Raw genomic sequence first — 19,943 nt, 5'->3', positions numbered from 1 at the left:
TTACAGTGTCTTTTTCTATTAGAGTATATGAACAAATAGTAAGAGACCATTTGTGGCTGTTATTTTAATTTCTTTCTTTCTTTCTTTCTTTTTTTTTTTTTTTTTTTCCAAATAGCTTTTTTTGGTATGGACAATTACTACAAAATCACTGCACAGAATTTAAGAACTAATTCTACATGTTGGCAGTTGGGCCAGCAGATGGCGACAAAGTCATATAGACAATTTATCCAGGCTATTTTTCAGTGAGCAGTGAGGGCTGCCTGTCTGTAAATTCACTAAGCGTATTTTACCTTATATTCTTGGACCATTCCATTCTGTGTATCTTCAGGAGGTGGTTGCCAAGTGACCAGGATTGCGGTCCCATTTCCATCGTTCTTTGATACAGTTACACTTCGGGGAGGGGCACTTGGTGCTATGAAATGTCATTAAAAAGTAGATTGTAAGAGTGTAGTCCAAAAACACCAAAGCTCCCAGTGTCTAAAAACACACAGTAAGTATGCAGATGCTGCCTCTATTAAATATGGGTATCACCCAACGCTAAAGGGTTCCAAACTACAAGTTTTCTCCAAGTCACCCTAAGTCACTCATACTGTGAATTTCTCATAAGCTGTTCTAATCACAGCACACAAAAACCTCAGGCCAGGGCACTGAAGTGGATCAGGAAATGTGTTGCCCGGGCAGAGACTGACCTCGTGACTGATAGCACGGGATCTCAAGATGGAAGGAGAAACAATATCCTCTCCATATCTTCACTATGCACACAAATGCAGACTAGTAATACATTTTTAAAAATTAAAAAGATCCTTAGGATAATATCTATTCCTTTCAGCCTGTCACGTGGATCTCATATGTTCTCCTTAGAATGTACTTGGAAAACTAGGATGTACTAGGAAATGTACGAGGAAAAAGGATGGTAATCTTTTTTCACATTTAACTATACACTATCTTTTATTCAGTAAGTTACAATTAGAGAAAATTCTGCTATTTTTTTTTTTTTGTTTATTCGGAAGTATGCTGTGACATGAAGCTAGTTATATTTATGTGAATACTGTTTTGCAGGGTGGAAATACTGGTTTGCCAGGAACTAAGGGATTTCCTAATGTGAGGCATCAGGAGAAAATGCGCACACACTCTGGAAAGTCCGGGCAAACCCAGACATTACTCACTTTATCTACACACCATTAACATAAGCTTCAGTGAATAAAAAAAAAGTGAACAGATCATGAACAATGCGGTCCCTGAATGTGAATTTTAGTAACGCTAACATTTGCACACATTTTGTACAGGCTGCTACCGGCGCAAGTAACTCATCATAGGATTTCGTGTCTTATACTTGTAGTAAGTAACCAGGTTCCCATAGCAAAGTATTTTAATGGACACAGATTCATGATGACTGTTGCTGTGAACTCTTACACAGCTCCCATTAATTCAGAAGCACAGGAAAGCACAAAAGTAGGAAGCATGCTCTATCATACTTGCCTTCCTCTAAGGTTTTGGCAAATTTGATCTCACTGTCTGCTCCTTGAAACTCATTAAAAAATGGGCGAGCCTTAATCTCATAGTTGACGCCTTTTCTGAGATCAGGAATCACCACACTGTTTTTGGTTGGGGTCCTCACTTCAAAAACTAACCACTCGGATTCACCGTGGCCGGCTCCGGATGGCCGGTAGAGAATTTTATATCCTTGAATATACTGAGATTGTTGGTCCACCTATTACAATGATGATGAAAAACAGAGTTAGTAGCACAGTTTTATTGTTTCAGTGCAAAGTAACAGAAACAAACAAACAAACAAAAAACACACAACAAGTAGCACAAAACCGCATGGGACTCCATAGTGTGGCTCTCTACTACACAGACGTAAGGGGCCATTAGCATCTATGATGTCACGCTATGCTTCCAGCAGGGAGGCTTTGCAATGGCTGGCACATTATCTAAGAGATACATGGGTATCTTAGGGAAGGCGTTCATTTTTTTCATCTTGGCTTTGAAAATCTACTCATATAAAGCTGGAAATGTATGGGAGAATGGAAGTGGATCTGAGGAGTGTTAGCAGAAGGGGTATGGGCTGCGCATGCCCAAAATGCATTGTATACATGTATAAAATTATCAAAGAATGAATACAAATATTAAAAAAAATCTACTTGATAATACTGGGAAGAATTTCTAAGTTAAAAGTGTATGTGGCAATGTGCATGTCACATGTCACGTGTTCAAATACCTGTGATTCCATCCCTTGACACTGGTAGGGTTAATTATGTTAGCATATATATCACGTTTGCATATATTTGGCATATGCACATGCTAACTATAAATATGCACATGTTTAATTTGTTTAATGATGGAATAGATGGAATAAACAAGGTCTGCATAATAAAATGAACATTGGTGTGGAAGTGACCAGCAGCTCTGTATATTCCCTATGTACAATAATCTCACAGAAATCACCTGCTCATTTAAAAATGAATTAAATATTACAACAACTCACTGTCCAGTGTACTTCGACTGAAGAGGAGGAAAGGATGGTAGGGTTGTGGAGGTGCAAGACAACATTCCCCAGCTCTCTTTGGACCTGCTTGTGGTCCACCCCTTGACTGGTTGGTGGGACATCTGCAGCAATTCAAAAACACTGTTAGGCCCTGTGCCCTGCTACCGCACCAACAACAACCCTGAGAAAAGAAGAATCGATGGAACTGTGAAGTCAGTCCGAATACAGAGAATAATAAGCACAAATTAGCTTCTTTGTATGTGTGTGTACATATGTTCAGGTATGTGTGTGTGCGCACATGTGCGCATATCTGTAAGGCCAGAGAGGATACCAGGGGTTCTGCTTTATCACTCTCTGCCTTATTCCCTCCACACAGCGTTTCTCACTGAACCTGGAGCTAGGCTGACAGCCAGCAATCCTTCCAGTGACCCTCATGTCTCTGCCCCATCCCCCATCACACCAGGGTACAGGACTATGTGGTCACAGTTGGCTTTTTTATGTGGATGCTGAGATTCAAATGTAGGTCCTTAGGCTTTCAGAGCAAGGCCTCTTACCTACTGAGCCATCCCATCTCTACACCCATAACAGCTTAACCTTTTCATAAGGATCAGATAAAGAGAAACAGAGAAGGGAGGCAGAGGAGAGACAGAACAAGCAGGAAACCTGGTAAGCCCCAAAGGGCAGGAGGCAAAAAGAACAGTGGCACACGGTAATGTTTAGGAGAGCCCCACATCGTGTAATCATTTCACTGCTGAGAAGGAGGGCAGTGGGACAATTCTCTATGAGTTTGATGCACCCCTCTGCACTGATCCTCACCATGCAAGAACACAAAGAAGAGGAATTACAGCTGAGCAGATAAAGAACGAAAAGCTTGCAAACACAGTGAGGGGAAATTGAGCGCAGAGAGCAGCTGGATAGCACATCTCCTAGCAGAAAGCTGCGTTTCTTCCCAAGTAAAGTAAATGGTAAGTAAACAGCTATACAGTGAAGACACAGAGGCCATGGTGAAAATCTGATAAAGTAAAGTTGATAAGATCCGTGAGCTAAGACAATGGCTTAAACTACAATATCATACAGAGGATTTAATAGTTTGTTTTCAGTCTCATGAATACTAAAATGTTCCAGAGAAGTCCAGGGACATAGTAAGGATCAAACAGCTCCTGGCGTCCTTTATGTTATACAATTTTGGCTAAGTTTATTAAACTCTATAGTCAATAAAAACCGCCTACTGCTAACAAGGCTTTCTACAGTACCAGTATCTTTCTTTGTTCCAAGTCGTAAAGGGGAATGCAATGTAAAGAACAACAACAAAAAATAAAGACTTAAGATTTTGGAAGGACTAAGAACTCTTAATAAACTATTCTATTTTAACACATACATTTTAGATGTGTTCCAACCTATAAAACAAAACGGAAGTTTGCTAAATAATTAAATACCCTGTCGCAGGATAGGAAGGAGTGAAAAATATAAAGAGAACTAGCATGAATGGAAGACGGGACAGGTCAACAACTATTAAACATCTGTGTCACTTGGTTGTCTGTTTACCCTATCTAAAAGTTAAGTTTATCAAAATGGCTGGGCATGATGGCACACCCCTTTAGTCACAGCATTTGGAAGGCAGGGGAAGGTAGATCTCTGTGAGTTCGAGGCCTGGTCTATATAGTGAGTTCAGGACAGTCATAGCTACATCGTCAGATTCTGTCTTGAAAACAAAAACAAACAACAACACAAAAAATAAGCAAAATGATAAAAATAACTTTACGAGAATAATTCTTGACTTTATATTCATACTTTATATATTTTCCCATACTGTTGTCCAAAGACTGACCTACAGTTTGCCTAAAATGCTAGAGTCTCAGCTGTGACTCAGACAGCGTCTTTTCTCTCTGTTCTTCATTGCTGCTCTGGCTTAAGCTACCAAGGTCAAGGAAGGAGAGAAGCAGCGGGAACTGGAAAAATAGAATCAAAACCTTGATTGGATGAACACCTTTGCCTGGGCAACAAAAACTCCTGTGACTTGGGGAAGACATCTTCCTCCCATCACCCCAACCTAGGTCTTGCACACTGGGTAAGAACTCTACTACTTGTGTTAGTTTTCACAGGGATGGCAAGGACTGAACTCAGGCCCTCAAGTTCAAGTGGCACACTCTACCTATTGGTCTTTCTTCTGAGGCCCATAACTGGTATTTTCTGATGAATCCTATATGCATGCTGTAATATTCTATATATATGTTCGTTTCCATTAAAAGGTAAGGCTCAAGAATTGTTCAAGGATAAGGCCGGTGGAGGCAGAATAACACTCAGTGTGCTGTTCCAACAAACCCCACATAACCTCTTGATGACAGCCACACAGTCGAAACTCTTTACAGAATCAAGTGTTGCCAGGCTAACTCCCAGGCCCATGACATTGTCCTGATGTGGGTTATACTGCGTCTCAGAAGCAGGCCAAGAGCTAAACAATGAAATGTGCCTTAGTTAAATCTACTGATTGGTTGTTCTTTTATGTTATCTGGAGTGAGGGGAAGTTTGTCTTCCATATCATGGTCACCTAAGACGGTAAGGGAGGGATTTCATACTCTTTATGTGTTTTTGGTTTGGGCTTAGCCATATCGAGGTTCTTAAATTTATTTTATTAGAATTGATTTTCAGCCATTCATTCAGTTCTACCAACTACTGTCACTGGCCTCCTCTCAGAAGACTTAGAAAGCCGGGCAGTGGTGGCACACTCCTTTAATCCCAGCATTTAGGAGGCAGAGGCAGGTGGATCTCTAAGTTGGAAGCCAGCCTGGTCTACAGAGTGAGTTCCAGGACAGTCAAGGATACACAGGGAAAGCCTATCTCACCTCCCCCCCATGAAAAAGAAGACTTAGAAATTGGGGCTGGAGGGATAGCTCAGGGGTGAGATGTTAAAGTGAATATGAAACTCTGGGTTTGGTTCACAGTACCGATCCAACCAAAATAAGAGTCCACACCTAACACATTACATAATTCATGATCTGACGAGTTTAAAATGAAGGGGGAAAGATGACTTGATTCCAACATAGTTCTGAAAATCCAGTAAGGATGGATTTTGTACATTTGGCAAGTACATCAGTCAGTGAACTCAGACAGATCAACTGGGCTCTGCATACTTCACTGAACCCTGACACACACAACCCCTCCTTAAGCTGGTCTACTTATTCCAGCCTTTTATAGTTAATTTTTCAAACCATAATTCAAGTACCAGATTTTTTAATTTGCTCTATTAATTTTAATCTTGTTAGTGCTGGCTCATCATTCCAAGCTGTCAAGATATATTTAATTGATACTCTCATTTGGCTCACTTGCTACTTTTCTTGTTATGATAGCTGAATTTTCTATGAATCTTCTTTATTTTTGGTTTAGAATGAACTAAGAAAAAAGCACAAGTTTGCTATGAATTCGATGGACATAATATCTTGAGTGCATTACTAATGATTAGTTAATAATCTTTGTCAACTCTAGGGAAGTAAGCTTATTTAGCTTTATTTTATACTGAAGGAGACCTGGCACTCTGGGCAGATCAGCTTGCTAAGAGCCACACAGCTAGACTGAAGAGATGAGATGAAAATACCCTTTATTTCAAAATAGTGTGCATATTTTCTAGATAGTCAGTCTCTAGGTCAATATAGAATCATTTTCTTATGCTGTTTTACTAGTGGTTTTAACACATTTAAAAGGAAAAATGATCTTCATAAAACATATGAACAAATATCTTCATTTGCAAATGATTCTGTCACAAAACCATTTCCATGAATATGTCCGAAATGCATTAAATCGGTCCTCAACACATTCATTTAGATTCCACTGGATAGAGACAGTGGATAGATAGATAATTCTACTGGTAACTAGTTTAAAATCATTTAGAAGTTACCATAGTTTTGACATTCTTTACAAATGTGTATCTGATATTACAAACCTCACACTGCCTCAAGGCATGCTCTAAGGATATTAAGCCTCCTGAGCAGGTGACTCACAATAGCAAATCCAGGCATCTGGGTGTGCTGAATTCACACAGTCCTGCAGCTCGGCTTGCTTTTCCTGTGAGTTCTAAGGCAGAAACGTCCATCCTAAAACACTGTTTGGATGTGCTCTGGGAGTCACCAGAACATGCAACACTGCTGTGCTTCATCCTCCATACCCGGAAGAAAGCAGTTTAGGGCTTTTAGGGACTTTTGTGCTTAACCGCTTCTCTCGTTATAAGTAATCCACAGTCTTTCCTTGGAAACATTGACTCAGACTATGCTTCTGAGTGTGTGGAAATGATTTTACATTTCTAGTCACCTCTAGACTCACCATGACTACGAATGAAATCAATATTTTAATTATGATAATACTAGGTTTAAAGAAAACGTAAAGATTGACTCAAATAAGTATAAATTTTTCTTCTATGAGAATACTAGGGCTTGGGGATTTAGCTCAGTGGTAGAGCGCTTGCCTGGCAAGCGCAAGGCCCTGGGTTCAGTCCTCAGCTCTGAAAAAAAAAAGAGAGAGAATACTAAAATAATAGAATGAGGAGGAGGGTAGGCAGGCAAAGGTGTCCAAAAGGTGAATGTAATTTCAATGCACAGAAGATGAAAAGTAACATATTAAAAAGAAAGTCCCAGGGGATATCACTTCTTGATTTACATGGTCTATTTTTGATCTCCCACTTCCACCCAGCTTCCATCAAAATACACATATTTCCATTAAAAGTTTCATATCATGTCTCATGCAGTGAGAATCAGAGCAGAACAACTGAAGACCCAATTTCTCCCACAGTTTGTAGGATGTTCACAACTACCCAGAGGCATGAAAACAAAGTTTCTAATGAACCACCTACTTCTGTGTGGTTTTCACAGGATGAGAATTAATAAGGGTGAGAAGTCTGAAAAATTATCGTGGAGATTATGTGGACTCAATTTTGGTACCAAGAAAGTTACTCAGTTTTCACAATACAATTGTGAAAAGGTTAAGACACTAGACTTTCAAAATTCACCAAATTGAAAAGAATATACAAATAGCCACAGGGCATTTTTAGTGGACTTGTGATCTTATGAGAAGCAAGTCGCCATGTTATCAATCTCAGTAGTCTCAGTCCAGAAAAATCGTAGTTTGTAGACATTGCATTGTGTAGTTAAAAAAAAAAATTGAACAGTTTGCGAATGTGCAATCTTAGCATGCAACAAACATATCATGCCAGTACAATTACAACATCGAAAGACAAGTAGGTGATTCAAACTTCAGTCAATCAATATTTACCTTGTGTTTTCACTGGATCTGATATTTGGCTTGGATCACTAATCCCATATGCATTAGCTGCCCTCACCAGGAAAAGGTAAATTGCATTAGGTTTGAGTCCTTTGATGGCAAATGTTTCTGTTTTCACATTTTCTGCCACAGTCTGCCAGCTGCTACCAGACGCATGACTAAGGATGGATACATACATTAGAACAAGAACACTGGATGCAAAAAAAAAAAAAAAAAGGTGCTGGGAAGAAACCCCCTCACTCTACCTGAAGGCTTCTATAATATAAGATGTCGGGGTTGCTCCTGAGTTCAAGTTTGGCTGCCACAATAAAGTTACTGTGTTTTTGCTGACATCTGTAACTTCAGGCTTTGAGGGGGCACTGGGGATTAAATTGGGGTCGGTGGGTCTCGGAGGTTGAACCGGAACTCCAAATTCTAACAAGAATGGAGGGAAGAAAACAAAAAAAAATATACATACACAAAGTAGCACATGAATGCCGGTCATACATTAACTTGCCTTCTTATGGACACTGGCTTTATTTGTCAAAACAAGCAAATGGAGGAATTTACCCTGGACTTCAATGTAAGCGCTCCACGTGGCCTCACCGCTGGGGGTTGACGCACTGCAGGTGTACCGACCGGTGTCACCCAGCTGCGAAAGCACATGGAAGAGAAATATTTGGAATAATCAAGACCTTGCTGGGCTGGAAAAACAATTACAGGTTTGTGCATGGTCCATGAATATGGATAACTACATTAAAATCTGCTAGCCAGAAATGTCCCTTTAATTGAATATATTTTTCTTGAAATGTGAAGGAAGATGTTGCATGAAGACAGAAATAAGGAGCCTTTAAACGGTTATCCTAACTGTGCAATGAAATACACACACACACACACACACACTCAATTGCTTTAACAGACTAGGTTTAGCATCAAAGATTAGGCAGAAAAAACCCAAATTATATGGTGTCTTCTTAATTTATTCACCCTACCCCCCATTATAAAACTTTAGGCAGTCTCAGACGTAAAAACAAAACCCTTGATTGTACAGACACTCTCCCTTCTGAAAAATGAACACCAAAAAGTAAAACCTGGTTCAACCTAAAACTTGGAGCAGCCTACTAAAGCCTTGTTGCAACAGTTGCCATAGCCAGAGCCAGATGACAATGTATTTCTTTGAAGATAAGAGTTGTTGATTAATGTTGCAACAGTCGCCATAAAGAAGTACAACATAGTAAGTTTTGTGGTACACAGAACCAACTGTGAAGTTGATCCAAAACTCAAGAATCCACCCCGTGAGCCAGGCTATTCAATTGACTACTGATAGCAGCCCAATACTATCATTTCATATGCCACAAAATCTTGTATGATCTAGACCACAAAGAAAAATCAAAAGGAAAACAATATAAAAAGTCCTGAAAGGACTGATATGAGATGTAATGGCCCGGGGATAGTACATCCCTCTATTTGTTTCCACAAATCTGCGGCCTTTTTATCACTTAGCATTCTGATTTGAAATGCACACTGAGCTAGTGTATGGCTTTTATAAGTGTTATTTGTGTGTGTGATATTCTGTAATCGCAAAACACTGAGCCAAGTAGTCACAATGGAAATACAGCTCAAAAAATATTCACTTTTCTAGTTATTTACAAAATGCCTGCACACAGAAGGCATACCCCCTCTTCTCAGGTCCCCAACCACTTTCCTCAATGTGTCTTCCAAAGCATTTTCTCCTACCTTCACAGGACCTTAAATTACTTGCCATAAGCTAAGTCATGAGTCAAATCGCCCCAAGCAGTCATTGTGGCATGTCTGAACAAATGATGCATCACATTAAACACGTATTCATATTTTATTTAGTATTTCAACAAGGTGACTGCATTTCATCACCAGATTCTGTAGGTAAAAATAAAGTAGAACCAAGCAGGAAGTCCAGGATGTCTTTGCAAGTTACCTTAGCGTATCGGATCTGTAGCAGGCCACTCTCCAGCTGTTTGATCCGAGAATCCTGGGTTGAAACAAGGACCCCGTCTTTCCTCCACAGAATTGTGGGCGCTGGGCTGCCTGTGGCCACACAGCTGAGGACTAAAGTACCATCCACTGCTACAGTCTGATTCACAGGACCTTGTCGAATGACTGGGGGAGGCCGGTCTGCAATCACTGCCAAAAGAAACAACAGGAAATAGATTTCTGCAACTGGAAGCAATTTTCTAATCATCCGAGCAACAGCCATTGCTGTAGGCTTTGAAAAAAAAAAGACTAAAGATAATTAAACAAGTAATTAAAGCGGAGACATGCATTATTCAGAACGCATTTACATGATGCACTGATTAGGAATATTAAAATGAGATACAATGTGCGCCTTTCAAATGACCAACTAGGTCTGAGCTTGCTGAATTATCTAGGGACTTATCTAAGTGTTCAGAAATTGAATAAGGGCTGTGGCTGGTGAAGAAGGTGTATAGTGATGAGAATAGAATACTGTAAACATGAAAAGCACAAGAAACAGAACCAGTTAACACATTTATCCTGTAGAAATGTATGAGACAGATTTTAATGAATGAACCAGAGCCAACTTGATTTTGTAACTGTTTTGTCTCCGACAACAACCACCATCACTACAAAATAAAGCCGCCATGCCAGAGTATTTGACAATTTTGAATTTAAAAAGATGTTTTGGCATATGTAGCTGATGGGCAGCTGGTCTTCTTGGGCGTCCCCTAGCAACTGGAGCAGAGGCTGTCCCTGACATGGACTCTATTGCCTGCTTTTGGATCCCTTTCCCCTAGCTGTGTTGGCTTGTCTGGCCTCAGGATGTGCTTAATCCTAATAAGACTTGATGTGTTAGAGCGGGTTGTTCATGGTGGTGGTGGGCTCCCCTTTTCTGAAGAAAGGGGGAGGGGTTGAAAGGGGAAGAGGGTAGGAGGGAGGGACCGGGAGCAGAGGAGGAAGGAGCAGCGATCAGGATGTAAAGTGAATAAATAAATTAATGAGAAATAAAAGTAAAAAGGTTCTCTGGATTTTCATTTACATAGCAATAGAATGAACTTGCTGTCTTTTTTATCTCAAGATGGGCTTTCTTTGTTTCTTTCTTTTCTTCCTTCCTTTCTTTTTAAATAATTTATTTAATTTTGTGCATTGGTAGGAAGGTGTGAAGACTGCAGTTACAGACTGTTGTGAGCTGCCATGTGGGTTCTGGGAATTGAACCCGGGTCCTTTAGGAAGAGCAGGCAGTGCTCTTAACCACTGAGCCATCTCTTCTGCCCTTTCTTTTTCTTTTCTTTCTATTCTTTCCTTCTTTCTTTCTTTCTTTTTCCAGTGCACGTGGGTGTGTGTGTGTGTGTGCGTGTGTCCATCTGTGTGTGAGGGCATATTCACAGATGTGGGTGTGTGCGCAGGCATGTCTATGTATGTGAGTGTGGAGCCCAGAGGTTGATGTTGGGTGTCTTGCTATACCGCTCTCTGTTTTATTTATGAAGCAGCCTCTTCCTGAAGCATGGATTTTAGGTTTGGCCAGGACAGCAGGCTTGTCCTGGGAACCCCCTCCGATCTCCTGAATGCTTGGATTACAGGCTCACCGCCTCACCCACTCAGCTTTTATGCTGGGTCTTGGGAAACAAACTCTATTCCCCACATTCGTGAGACAAGTGCTTAATCCACTGAACAATGCCTCCAAGACTTTGGAATAATTTTTTTAATTGAAATATATACATGGGTTAAGAAAAATAACATCACCACACTATAATGGATTCACAGGCACTGGAAAGTTACCCAACGCTATTGCTGATAAGCTAATCCAAAAAGGTAACTGAGGATGACGTCCACACTTGGCAACCTCCACTACCCATATTAGAATGAACACAAATGGCAAGTGCATGCAGTCAATACTGCTCGGTTACTTTTAATTGAAAGTGGACTTTTTATTCCATATAATGCATTTAGTTCACAGTTTACCCTTCTTCATCTCCCCTTAGACCCACCCCACCTCCCCATCCATATAACCCCGTGCCTTCTTTCTTTTTTACTTAACAAAACAAAACAAATAAAATAAAAAGACAAAGCAGAACAGAGCAAAACAAGTATCAGAGAAAAGAAAAAATAACAAGAATCATATGCACACAGAGACACCATACATATAAACCCTGACTATTTTTATTATTAATTTTTATCTGTCTGTCTGTCTGTTATCTATCTATGCATCTATCATCTATCTATCTTTTATCTATTTTTCATTTTTAGAGAGAGGGTTTCTCTGTGCTGTCTATCTGTTGTCTGCTGTTTCGCTGCCTATCCTGGAACTCATTATGTTGACTAAGCTGGCCTCAAAGGTGGAAATCTGCCTATTTCTGTCTCTCAAGTGCTGAGAGTAAAGTCACCACCTCTCAGCAAGACTGTTTTTAACACCAACTTAAATCTACTCTGAAAAAGGACCAAAGAAAGAAATTTGTATTTTAATTAAAATTATCACAAAATATGAAACACCTGAAAACTGTTACGTCTTAAAATTCCTTTTTTAGTGAGACTCTGACATAAGTGTAGAGAAATAAGGACAAAATTAGAAAAATGTTCCCATCTTCTGGCTGAGACAGTTTACCAAACTCCATAGATTTCTTTAAAATAAATACAAGTTGTTTACTTAATTTCAGGAAATTTTCTTCCGTTATTAAGCTTTGAAATTCTGGATCTCAAAGTTTAAAAAAGAAAAAGATGCAAATATATGGGAGAGAATTCTAACAAGTTGTCTGATTAAAGAAATCTGGCTGCCAGGGTAACTCAATTTTGGATGCAATAATTTGCGAATCTGGATGTGTCATGTTCAAAGTTTTATGCACCAAAGATTTTCACAAGCTGGGGTCACACTTCAATTTATTCCTCATTTATCATGCAATAATTATTAGTTTTATGCATTCCCATAAAAAAGCAATTAAGTGAAATCAGCAACTAGGCATTCGCAATCGGCTCTTCCAATTCCCTTCCACAGCATCCTTACTGGTGTGAAGTTTGCCAGTGGAACAGGGAAATTAGAATGCTGGATTTTTAAACTTGGCACAAGAGTTTTAGATACTACACTGTTGGAGAAGAGTAAGCCAACAATTTTGTTACTTAGAATTAAAAAAAAAAAAAACCTCTGTGTTGGCTTTCTAAAATTGAATTGCAGATCCCCCCTTGTGAATCCACAGGGATTTATAAAACCACCTGTGTTCCACTGATTATCAGAATGAATATATATTTCCAGACATCAATTCAATTAGTAACAGAGGGCTTCACTTCAATTGTATTCATTATGTCTAGCGCTAAGATGGCTCATATTTGGTAGTCTTTTTGCACTTAGAAACTGTCACATGTTAGCTGGTTATTATATTTTATATCTAATTACCCAGAGTTGCTTTATAAGGCATCAGGTGTACCTCCCCAATTCTATCCTAACCCAGTTGTACTGATGGTTTCTCATGCTCTGTCACTGATTGCTGCCTGGTTTCTACTGGTTAGTTAAAAAAAAAAAAAAGCAATAAAAAGACACTTCCATCATCTTCCATGTGTCTTTTGGTTATTTATATTCTTGAATCCCCACCTTTCTGTGTTGTTTGCTTGTGTCTATGTGTGGTATGTACATGTGTCTACCCATGAGCATGTACATACACGTAGAGACCAAAGGTTGAGTCTGGTCTCTTCTCTGATTGTTCTCCATTTTGTTTTGAGTCAAGGTGTCTTGTTGCATGAGGAGTAACACAATTATGGCCAGTCTAGGTACCCAGCTTGCCCCAGGGATCCTGTTACTGCTTCCTGAATAGGGAGACTACAGGTAGCTTTTCCATGGATCCTTGAGGATCCAAATGCTGGTCCTCACATTTGCAGGGGTGCTTTATCCACTGAGGCATCTCTGACAACTTCTCCACATTTTTAAATCTATAAAACGGTGATGCTTATACTTGTTCAAACCAGGAGATCTCAGTGGACACTGAGATGACACAGTAGTCAGGACAATGCTTAGGTAATTGCAAAAGGCCAGACACTCACATGCACATGTCATCATTCCTTGTCTGGGCAAAGCTAATGTGTAGATCAGAGCTGGGAACATAAAGCTTCATTAAAGCATTGTCACACTTGTAGATACAGAAAATTAAACCATGATGTATTCACAAATAAGTTCAAAATACTAAGGACAAGTTTCAGCTTATATTAACCAATACAGTCCATTTGTAAGTAAAATCTAAATTTAAAGATTGTCACACAAATTTCAAACCAGTGTCTAATATCTTACAGTGGAATTAAAAGAAATAGCAGGCAATAGAATAGAGAGTATAACAAACATAAATGCTTAATGAAATGAGTAAATAAATGGATTTTCAATAAAGACTGTACAGCTACTGGGGGGTCACATGTGAAAATTCACATGTGTACATTAATGAGCATCAAAGTAAACATTAGGAAAACATCTATTTTCAAGCGCTTTAAAAAGCTCTATATTGAAAACAAGGTTTACAATATAAAGTACTATAAATATTTATATTTATCATCCTCCCCTTTTGGGAATCAGGGACTGACACCTTAAAGTTCAAGTGACTTGTTTAAATAAAAAAGAAGCTAAAGAATAGTCCCTTTGTACTGTATCCGAGGTTTATCAGAGATGAGCACAAGAGGTTTTAAATATTGTTTACGGCTGAATAATCTTTATTTCTCTTGTAATCGTGTAGTAAAGCTGATATAAATGTGCGCATTCTTTAACCATGTTAGGAAGGCTGACCCGCAGGGATGGGCACCGTTCCACAGACAGCTGCTCCTCACATGCCGTAGGCTCTAGTCTTCCTTTGCCTTTATTGTGTTTGCCAACAATACAGAAGGTCAAGAGATAAAGGCAAATAATATGGAGAACATACTCTCTCGATTAGCCACCAGGTCGACAGACTTAGTAGTATAAAAATATTGACATTGCCAGCACTCACTGTGATTACAGTCTTAGCCATGAAGGACAAGTCCATAGTTGTTTAAATAATACTAAAGAACTCCAAAAAAAAAAAAAAATCACACACACAAACAAACAAAAGACCAAAATAAGATATAGCACAAAACAACAGGCAAAATAAACAACAACAACATACACATACAAAATCCATAGTAATCCTCATGAAAATTATATGGTTAGACAAGGTATTTAGTGCTGAGAATAAATTGACTTCTGGGGATGAGTGTATTTTTTAATTTTAGATTTATTGATTTTATTAACCACTGAGCCATCTTTCTAGTCTCAGGGTGAATCTTAGATTCACAAATGTAGACTTCTTCTAAAATTTCAGTAACAGTTTGATGTGTGATATTGCATAAAAATATAAACAATTCATAATAATGTCCTATCAATTGTTACATAAATTCTTTTTGTTTTTGCTTTATGATATTGAATTATCTAACTTTTATGTACAATTTTAAGTGATAATCTTCCCTTATTCTTGAGAATTTCACACACATATATAATTTTTAAAAATTATCATATCCACCTTTTTCTCTTTTGCAACTTCCCCCTCCCTTCTCTGTGTTATTTAGTTTTTATGACAACTTGAGACAAGCTAGAGTCAGTGTCATCCAAGAGGATGGAATCTCAATTGACAAATGGTCCCTACAAGACGGAGCTGCAGATAAGACAGTAGAGAATTTTCTTATTTAGTGATTGATGGGGGAAGGCCCAGCCCATTGTTGGTGGTACCATCCCTGGACTAGGGTCCTGGTTTTATAAGAAAGCAGGCTGAGCAAGCCATGGGGAGCAAGCCAGTAAGCAGCAATCCCTCAAGGCCTCTGCAGTAGCCCCTGCCTCCAGGTGCTTGCTCTGCTAGAGTTCTAGCCCTGACTTCCATCAGCGATGGACTATTACGTACAAGATGAAATAAATACTTTCTTTTTCACATTGCTTTTGATCATTGTGTTTTATCACAACAATAATACTATAATTATTAAGACCTCCCCCCTCCCAACATGTCTCCCTAAAAACATGTCTCTCTCTCTTTTTTTTTTTTTTATTCTCTGTGAGTGTGTTTGCACATATGTGTGGAGGTCAGAGATATACTTTGGGTATCTTTCTTTATCGCCCCTCACATTTTTTGAGATCAGGTTTCTTCTGAACCTGGAACTTATTGATTGGCAAGGTAAGCAATTGGCCTAAGTTCTGAGTTCACAGGCTGTGCCGCTGCCTGGGTTTTTATGTGGGCTTTGGGGATCCAAGCTCAGACCCACAGGCTTGTACAGCAGCCAGTTTATAGGGTAAGACATTTCCTTGGTCTAAAAATCTTTGCATTTAATTCTGAGAATAGAGATATTTGGGGGAAGTTTAGCATTTTTTTTTAAATTTTATTTTATAGACAGCCATGTAAAGTTACAAAGTTTAAGTGTATGTGCAATTTTTTAAAATTCTACTTTCTAGTAAATGGTCCTCACAATTATGATCTAACGGCTACAATATGCAATATGTGCCACAAGCACCTTTAAGGCCCTTCTGAAACAAGACAGACAGGGAACGGAGAGTACACATCATAGGCAAGGCTAAGATACTGGGTTTTTGTCTGATTTTGCATTCTCACTAGCCAAGATCTAGCTGTTCCCTGGTTGTTTCTTCCCGACACGGCAGACTATCTACTCAGCATTTATCACATTAGATCTGGGCGAATACTAGGCAAATATTGACTTGACTAAACAGAAAATGGCTCATATTTCATGGAACTTAGATTGTATGAATAACAGACAAGCACAAGATAAAAGAGGAAAGATGAGGAAGAATGGAATAAACCTGTGGCAGGTATGGGGGCATAGAACGCATATTTGGTGATTTGGGGCAAACTCCTTGTAGAAAATGAACTTCAAGTTAGTGTAAATTCGCAACAAGGAAAGGCACACAAGCAATACGGACCTAGAGAAGCATGCAAACAGCACGGCATTCAGAACTGAGCCCACAGGGTGTACATATGAACTGTACAGTACAGAACACTCAAGGGTGGTAAACATTCTGAGATCCTTAGGTTACTCCTCTAGAAATAATATCCATGAAAAAGCTACCAAACTCAATGGTAGCTACAGAAGTTCAAATCAATAGCACACTGTGAGAATGTGAATGTTTTCCTTCAAACGTAGAATTAAGAAGAATATATCCACTGTTGCAACAATTCTACTCACTACATAGACGGGGAAGATGAGAAAAGGAGATAAAGGGCATATATAATATATATATTTTTATCTTTACATAAAATATGTATGTTATATCATTTATATATATTCTCTCTGTAAAGTAAGAAGTAAGACCTTATCTTCAGTTGCAACATTTTATATATATGCATTTCAGAATAATCTACCTAACATGTTACAAAATTAAGGAATTTATCAAGGTTGCTTGATGAAAAATTAATACACAAAAATCAACTGTGTAAGTAAGCACTTTCATCAAACAATTCAATAATTAAAAAACTTTAAATTCATATTTGGACATATCAAAAAATCTTCAGTATAGCTAGAAATTATATGCAAAATTTATATCCTGAAAACAATAGACATTACTAAAGATATTAAAGAAAAACTGAATAAATTAAGATATGTGGAACATACATCATTTATCTGAATTGAAAATTGAGGGGGAAGCAGCATTACCAGGCCACAGAAGAGGACAAGGCAGCCACTCCTGATGAGACCTAATTGACTAGGATCAGAAGGAAGGAAAAGAAGTCCTCCCCAATCAGTGGACTTGGGGAGGGGCATTCATGCAGAGGGTGGAGGAAGGCAGGGATTGGCACGGGAGGAGGGAGAGAACCACACGGGGGAGACAAAGTGAATAACGTGTAATTAATAAAGAAAAAAAAGAATCAAAATAAAAACTTACAGCTTTGTTTATGCAGCGTATGTATTCTTAGGTGGATTTTTATGTTTTTACCAGTTTAGCAAAACTAAAATAAGAAATTCAAAGCTGGAGATTTAGATCAGTCTTTAAGACTTTCTAGTCAATTTGGTCAGTTCCTGGTCTGTAAGAAGTTCGTCTCAGTAACAAGCAGAAGGAACTTGAATAACAAACCCTGAGGGTGTCCTATGGCCTTCACCTGCATCACACACATCCATACACAGGAACATAAAAGATACACAAACACCATATTCAACTAGAGAGAAGCAATAGCAGGCATCTTTTATTTATGGCCTTCTTTCTTTATTCTGGTCCCATAACTCTCCTTGAAAGACAATGAAGTAACTGCTTGCCTTTAAGACCTCTTGTCTACTGCTCGGAATTAAAGATGTAAAATAATTCTACTTCTTGAAAAAAGTTCAGTATGGAAAACAAGCATGCCCATGCCATTGTTATTTCAAAGCCTTTTGCAGTAATGCTTTCTTGATTATACATACATACACACTCACACATACACAGAAAGATACTGCATATATTATGTATATTACACACATATTATATACATGTAAATATATTTTTGGATATCTAAAATATATTTATTCGATATATGTATAGGTATTTTAGCATGTCAGATAAATACCTGCACATATATCTATACATACCTGTTTTATATGTTTATAGACATTTTATTTAATGAAATAAATATATATTTAATAAGCTTAAAGTCTTATATCACAAATGTACATATATGTGCACATGTATAAATATGTATTTACAGGAAATTTATATCTTCTTCCATCTTTCCAAAAGATCACTACTTGTATTTTGTAGGTTGGAAATTTTTCTCAATTACAGTGTCTTTATAATATATTTGGCAACAGCTGACTGTGTCTAAGGAACTGATAAATAGAGTGAATCACGACTGTAGAGAAAATTTATCATGTTATTTGTCAGCTTTTGAATTCATGACCGAGTCTTATTCTTAATTTAGAGAAAATAGTAGGAATGGAGATTTCCAGTCATAGACTATAAACTGACTTTGCCTCCTTTTCCATGTTTCTAAACTTTTAAAGCTTTTCTATGCTTAGCTCTTCAGAATGAACTTATTCGTGGAGAAGTGCTGTGTATTTAGGGATCTGACCAGATGATAGAAATATATAGTACGTTTTAAAGTAAGAACAACAACAGAGTTGTATGGTACCAACACCCTCTTGAGTTTTCACTAAAATAACTGCAAGCAAAAATGCGAAGCTTGACATGAAACATCCACAGGCTCAGACCCTAAGACAATTTGGATATTGTGAAAGAAAATGTTTTACTTTACCATCAGTAACTTCCAAATATGCCTTTGTGATGATACTTCCAGCAACATTTAAAGTCTGACAGATATAGTAACCAACATCAGACCGCTGCACGTTAGTAATAGTGAGGTCCCCAGTCTGGGACACTGAAAACCGGCTGGATGACTGTGGTGGCTGGTATGAGAAAAGCAGATTCTAAAACCAGAATTTGGGGGGAAAGAATAGAAACAGGTTAACAGCTAGGTTCTAATATTGTGGCACAGTTACGTGTACATTTGTAAGTATATGTATACATATACACATATATATGAGCAAAATATTCTTCCATCACAAACCCATATATATTAATGTGCACATGTATAAATACATATTATTAAACATAAAGAGTTTAATAATACAAAGTCAAATGGAGTTATATGAAAAATGTTAAAATTATCAATAATCACATGCATTTTTATAACTGTCACTTGGAGATAAAATATTGAACGTATAAGAAGACTAAATATTGATAGACTAAAATATGTTTATTCAAACTGCAAAAAAAAATCTTACATTACACACGAATGGCTAATAGTGCTATTAATCCAAGATCTCTAATACATAAACAAATCGAAAACTTAAATTCATTCTGATAAACTATATTCAAGGATGCCAATTTGGCCCCATAACAAGCATTTCTTCCAGCTGTCAATCACTATTTTTCTGGAACATTTATCAATCACTTATTAGAGGCATAGCTTGTTTTTCTGTTGGAGGATGAAAATGCATGTTACAGAGTTTTTGAAGTTCATGCAGAATTAAATGAAAAGATGCAAATTCTTAGAAGTTTGCATTTCATGGTGTTGTTTTTCATGACCCAACGTATACTGACCTTTTCCTAGCGGAGGAAATTGCTGTGTTTTTAAAGTTTCTGTGCTATTCAGTAAAACTCCCTTTGTAAAGGGTTAGCTAATACTCTATGGATCAAGTTTTAATGACCTTTTTAATGCAACACAATTTGCACTGTTAAACCAAAGTAAATAAAAACTTTGGAAATTAA

The 19,943-nt window shown here is 38.1% G+C and overlaps 1 protein-coding gene across 1 annotated transcript in view; it reads right to left on the bottom strand.

The window, feature by feature from the left end:
• The window catches only part of Robo1 (roundabout guidance receptor 1), a 740,394-nt gene that overhangs the window by 58,667 nt on the left and 661,784 nt on the right, over window positions 1–19,943 (bottom strand). Inside the window, exons 8-15 of the mRNA XM_055617842.1 lie at window positions 18,928–19,099; window positions 9,690–9,895; window positions 8,306–8,387; window positions 8,002–8,170; window positions 7,748–7,914; window positions 2,489–2,610; window positions 1,480–1,711; window positions 291–412 (exon numbers count right to left, since the gene is read on the bottom strand). Coding sequence (XP_055473817.1) covers window positions 291–412; window positions 1,480–1,711; window positions 2,489–2,610; window positions 7,748–7,914; window positions 8,002–8,170; window positions 8,306–8,387; window positions 9,690–9,895; window positions 18,928–19,099 — 1,272 coding nt within the window. The remainder of the gene's footprint in view (window positions 1–290; window positions 413–1,479; window positions 1,712–2,488; window positions 2,611–7,747; window positions 7,915–8,001; window positions 8,171–8,305; window positions 8,388–9,689; window positions 9,896–18,927; window positions 19,100–19,943) is intronic.

This window comes from Psammomys obesus, unplaced genomic scaffold, assembly GCF_907164565.1.
Source record: "Psammomys obesus unplaced genomic scaffold, mPsaObe1.curated_primary_1811, whole genome shotgun sequence".
In the NCBI taxonomy this organism is placed as follows: Eukaryota; Metazoa; Chordata; class Mammalia; order Rodentia; family Muridae; genus Psammomys; species Psammomys obesus.
Note: the sequence above shows the minus strand (reverse complement) of the source record. Positions and strands in the feature narration are given on the sequence as shown.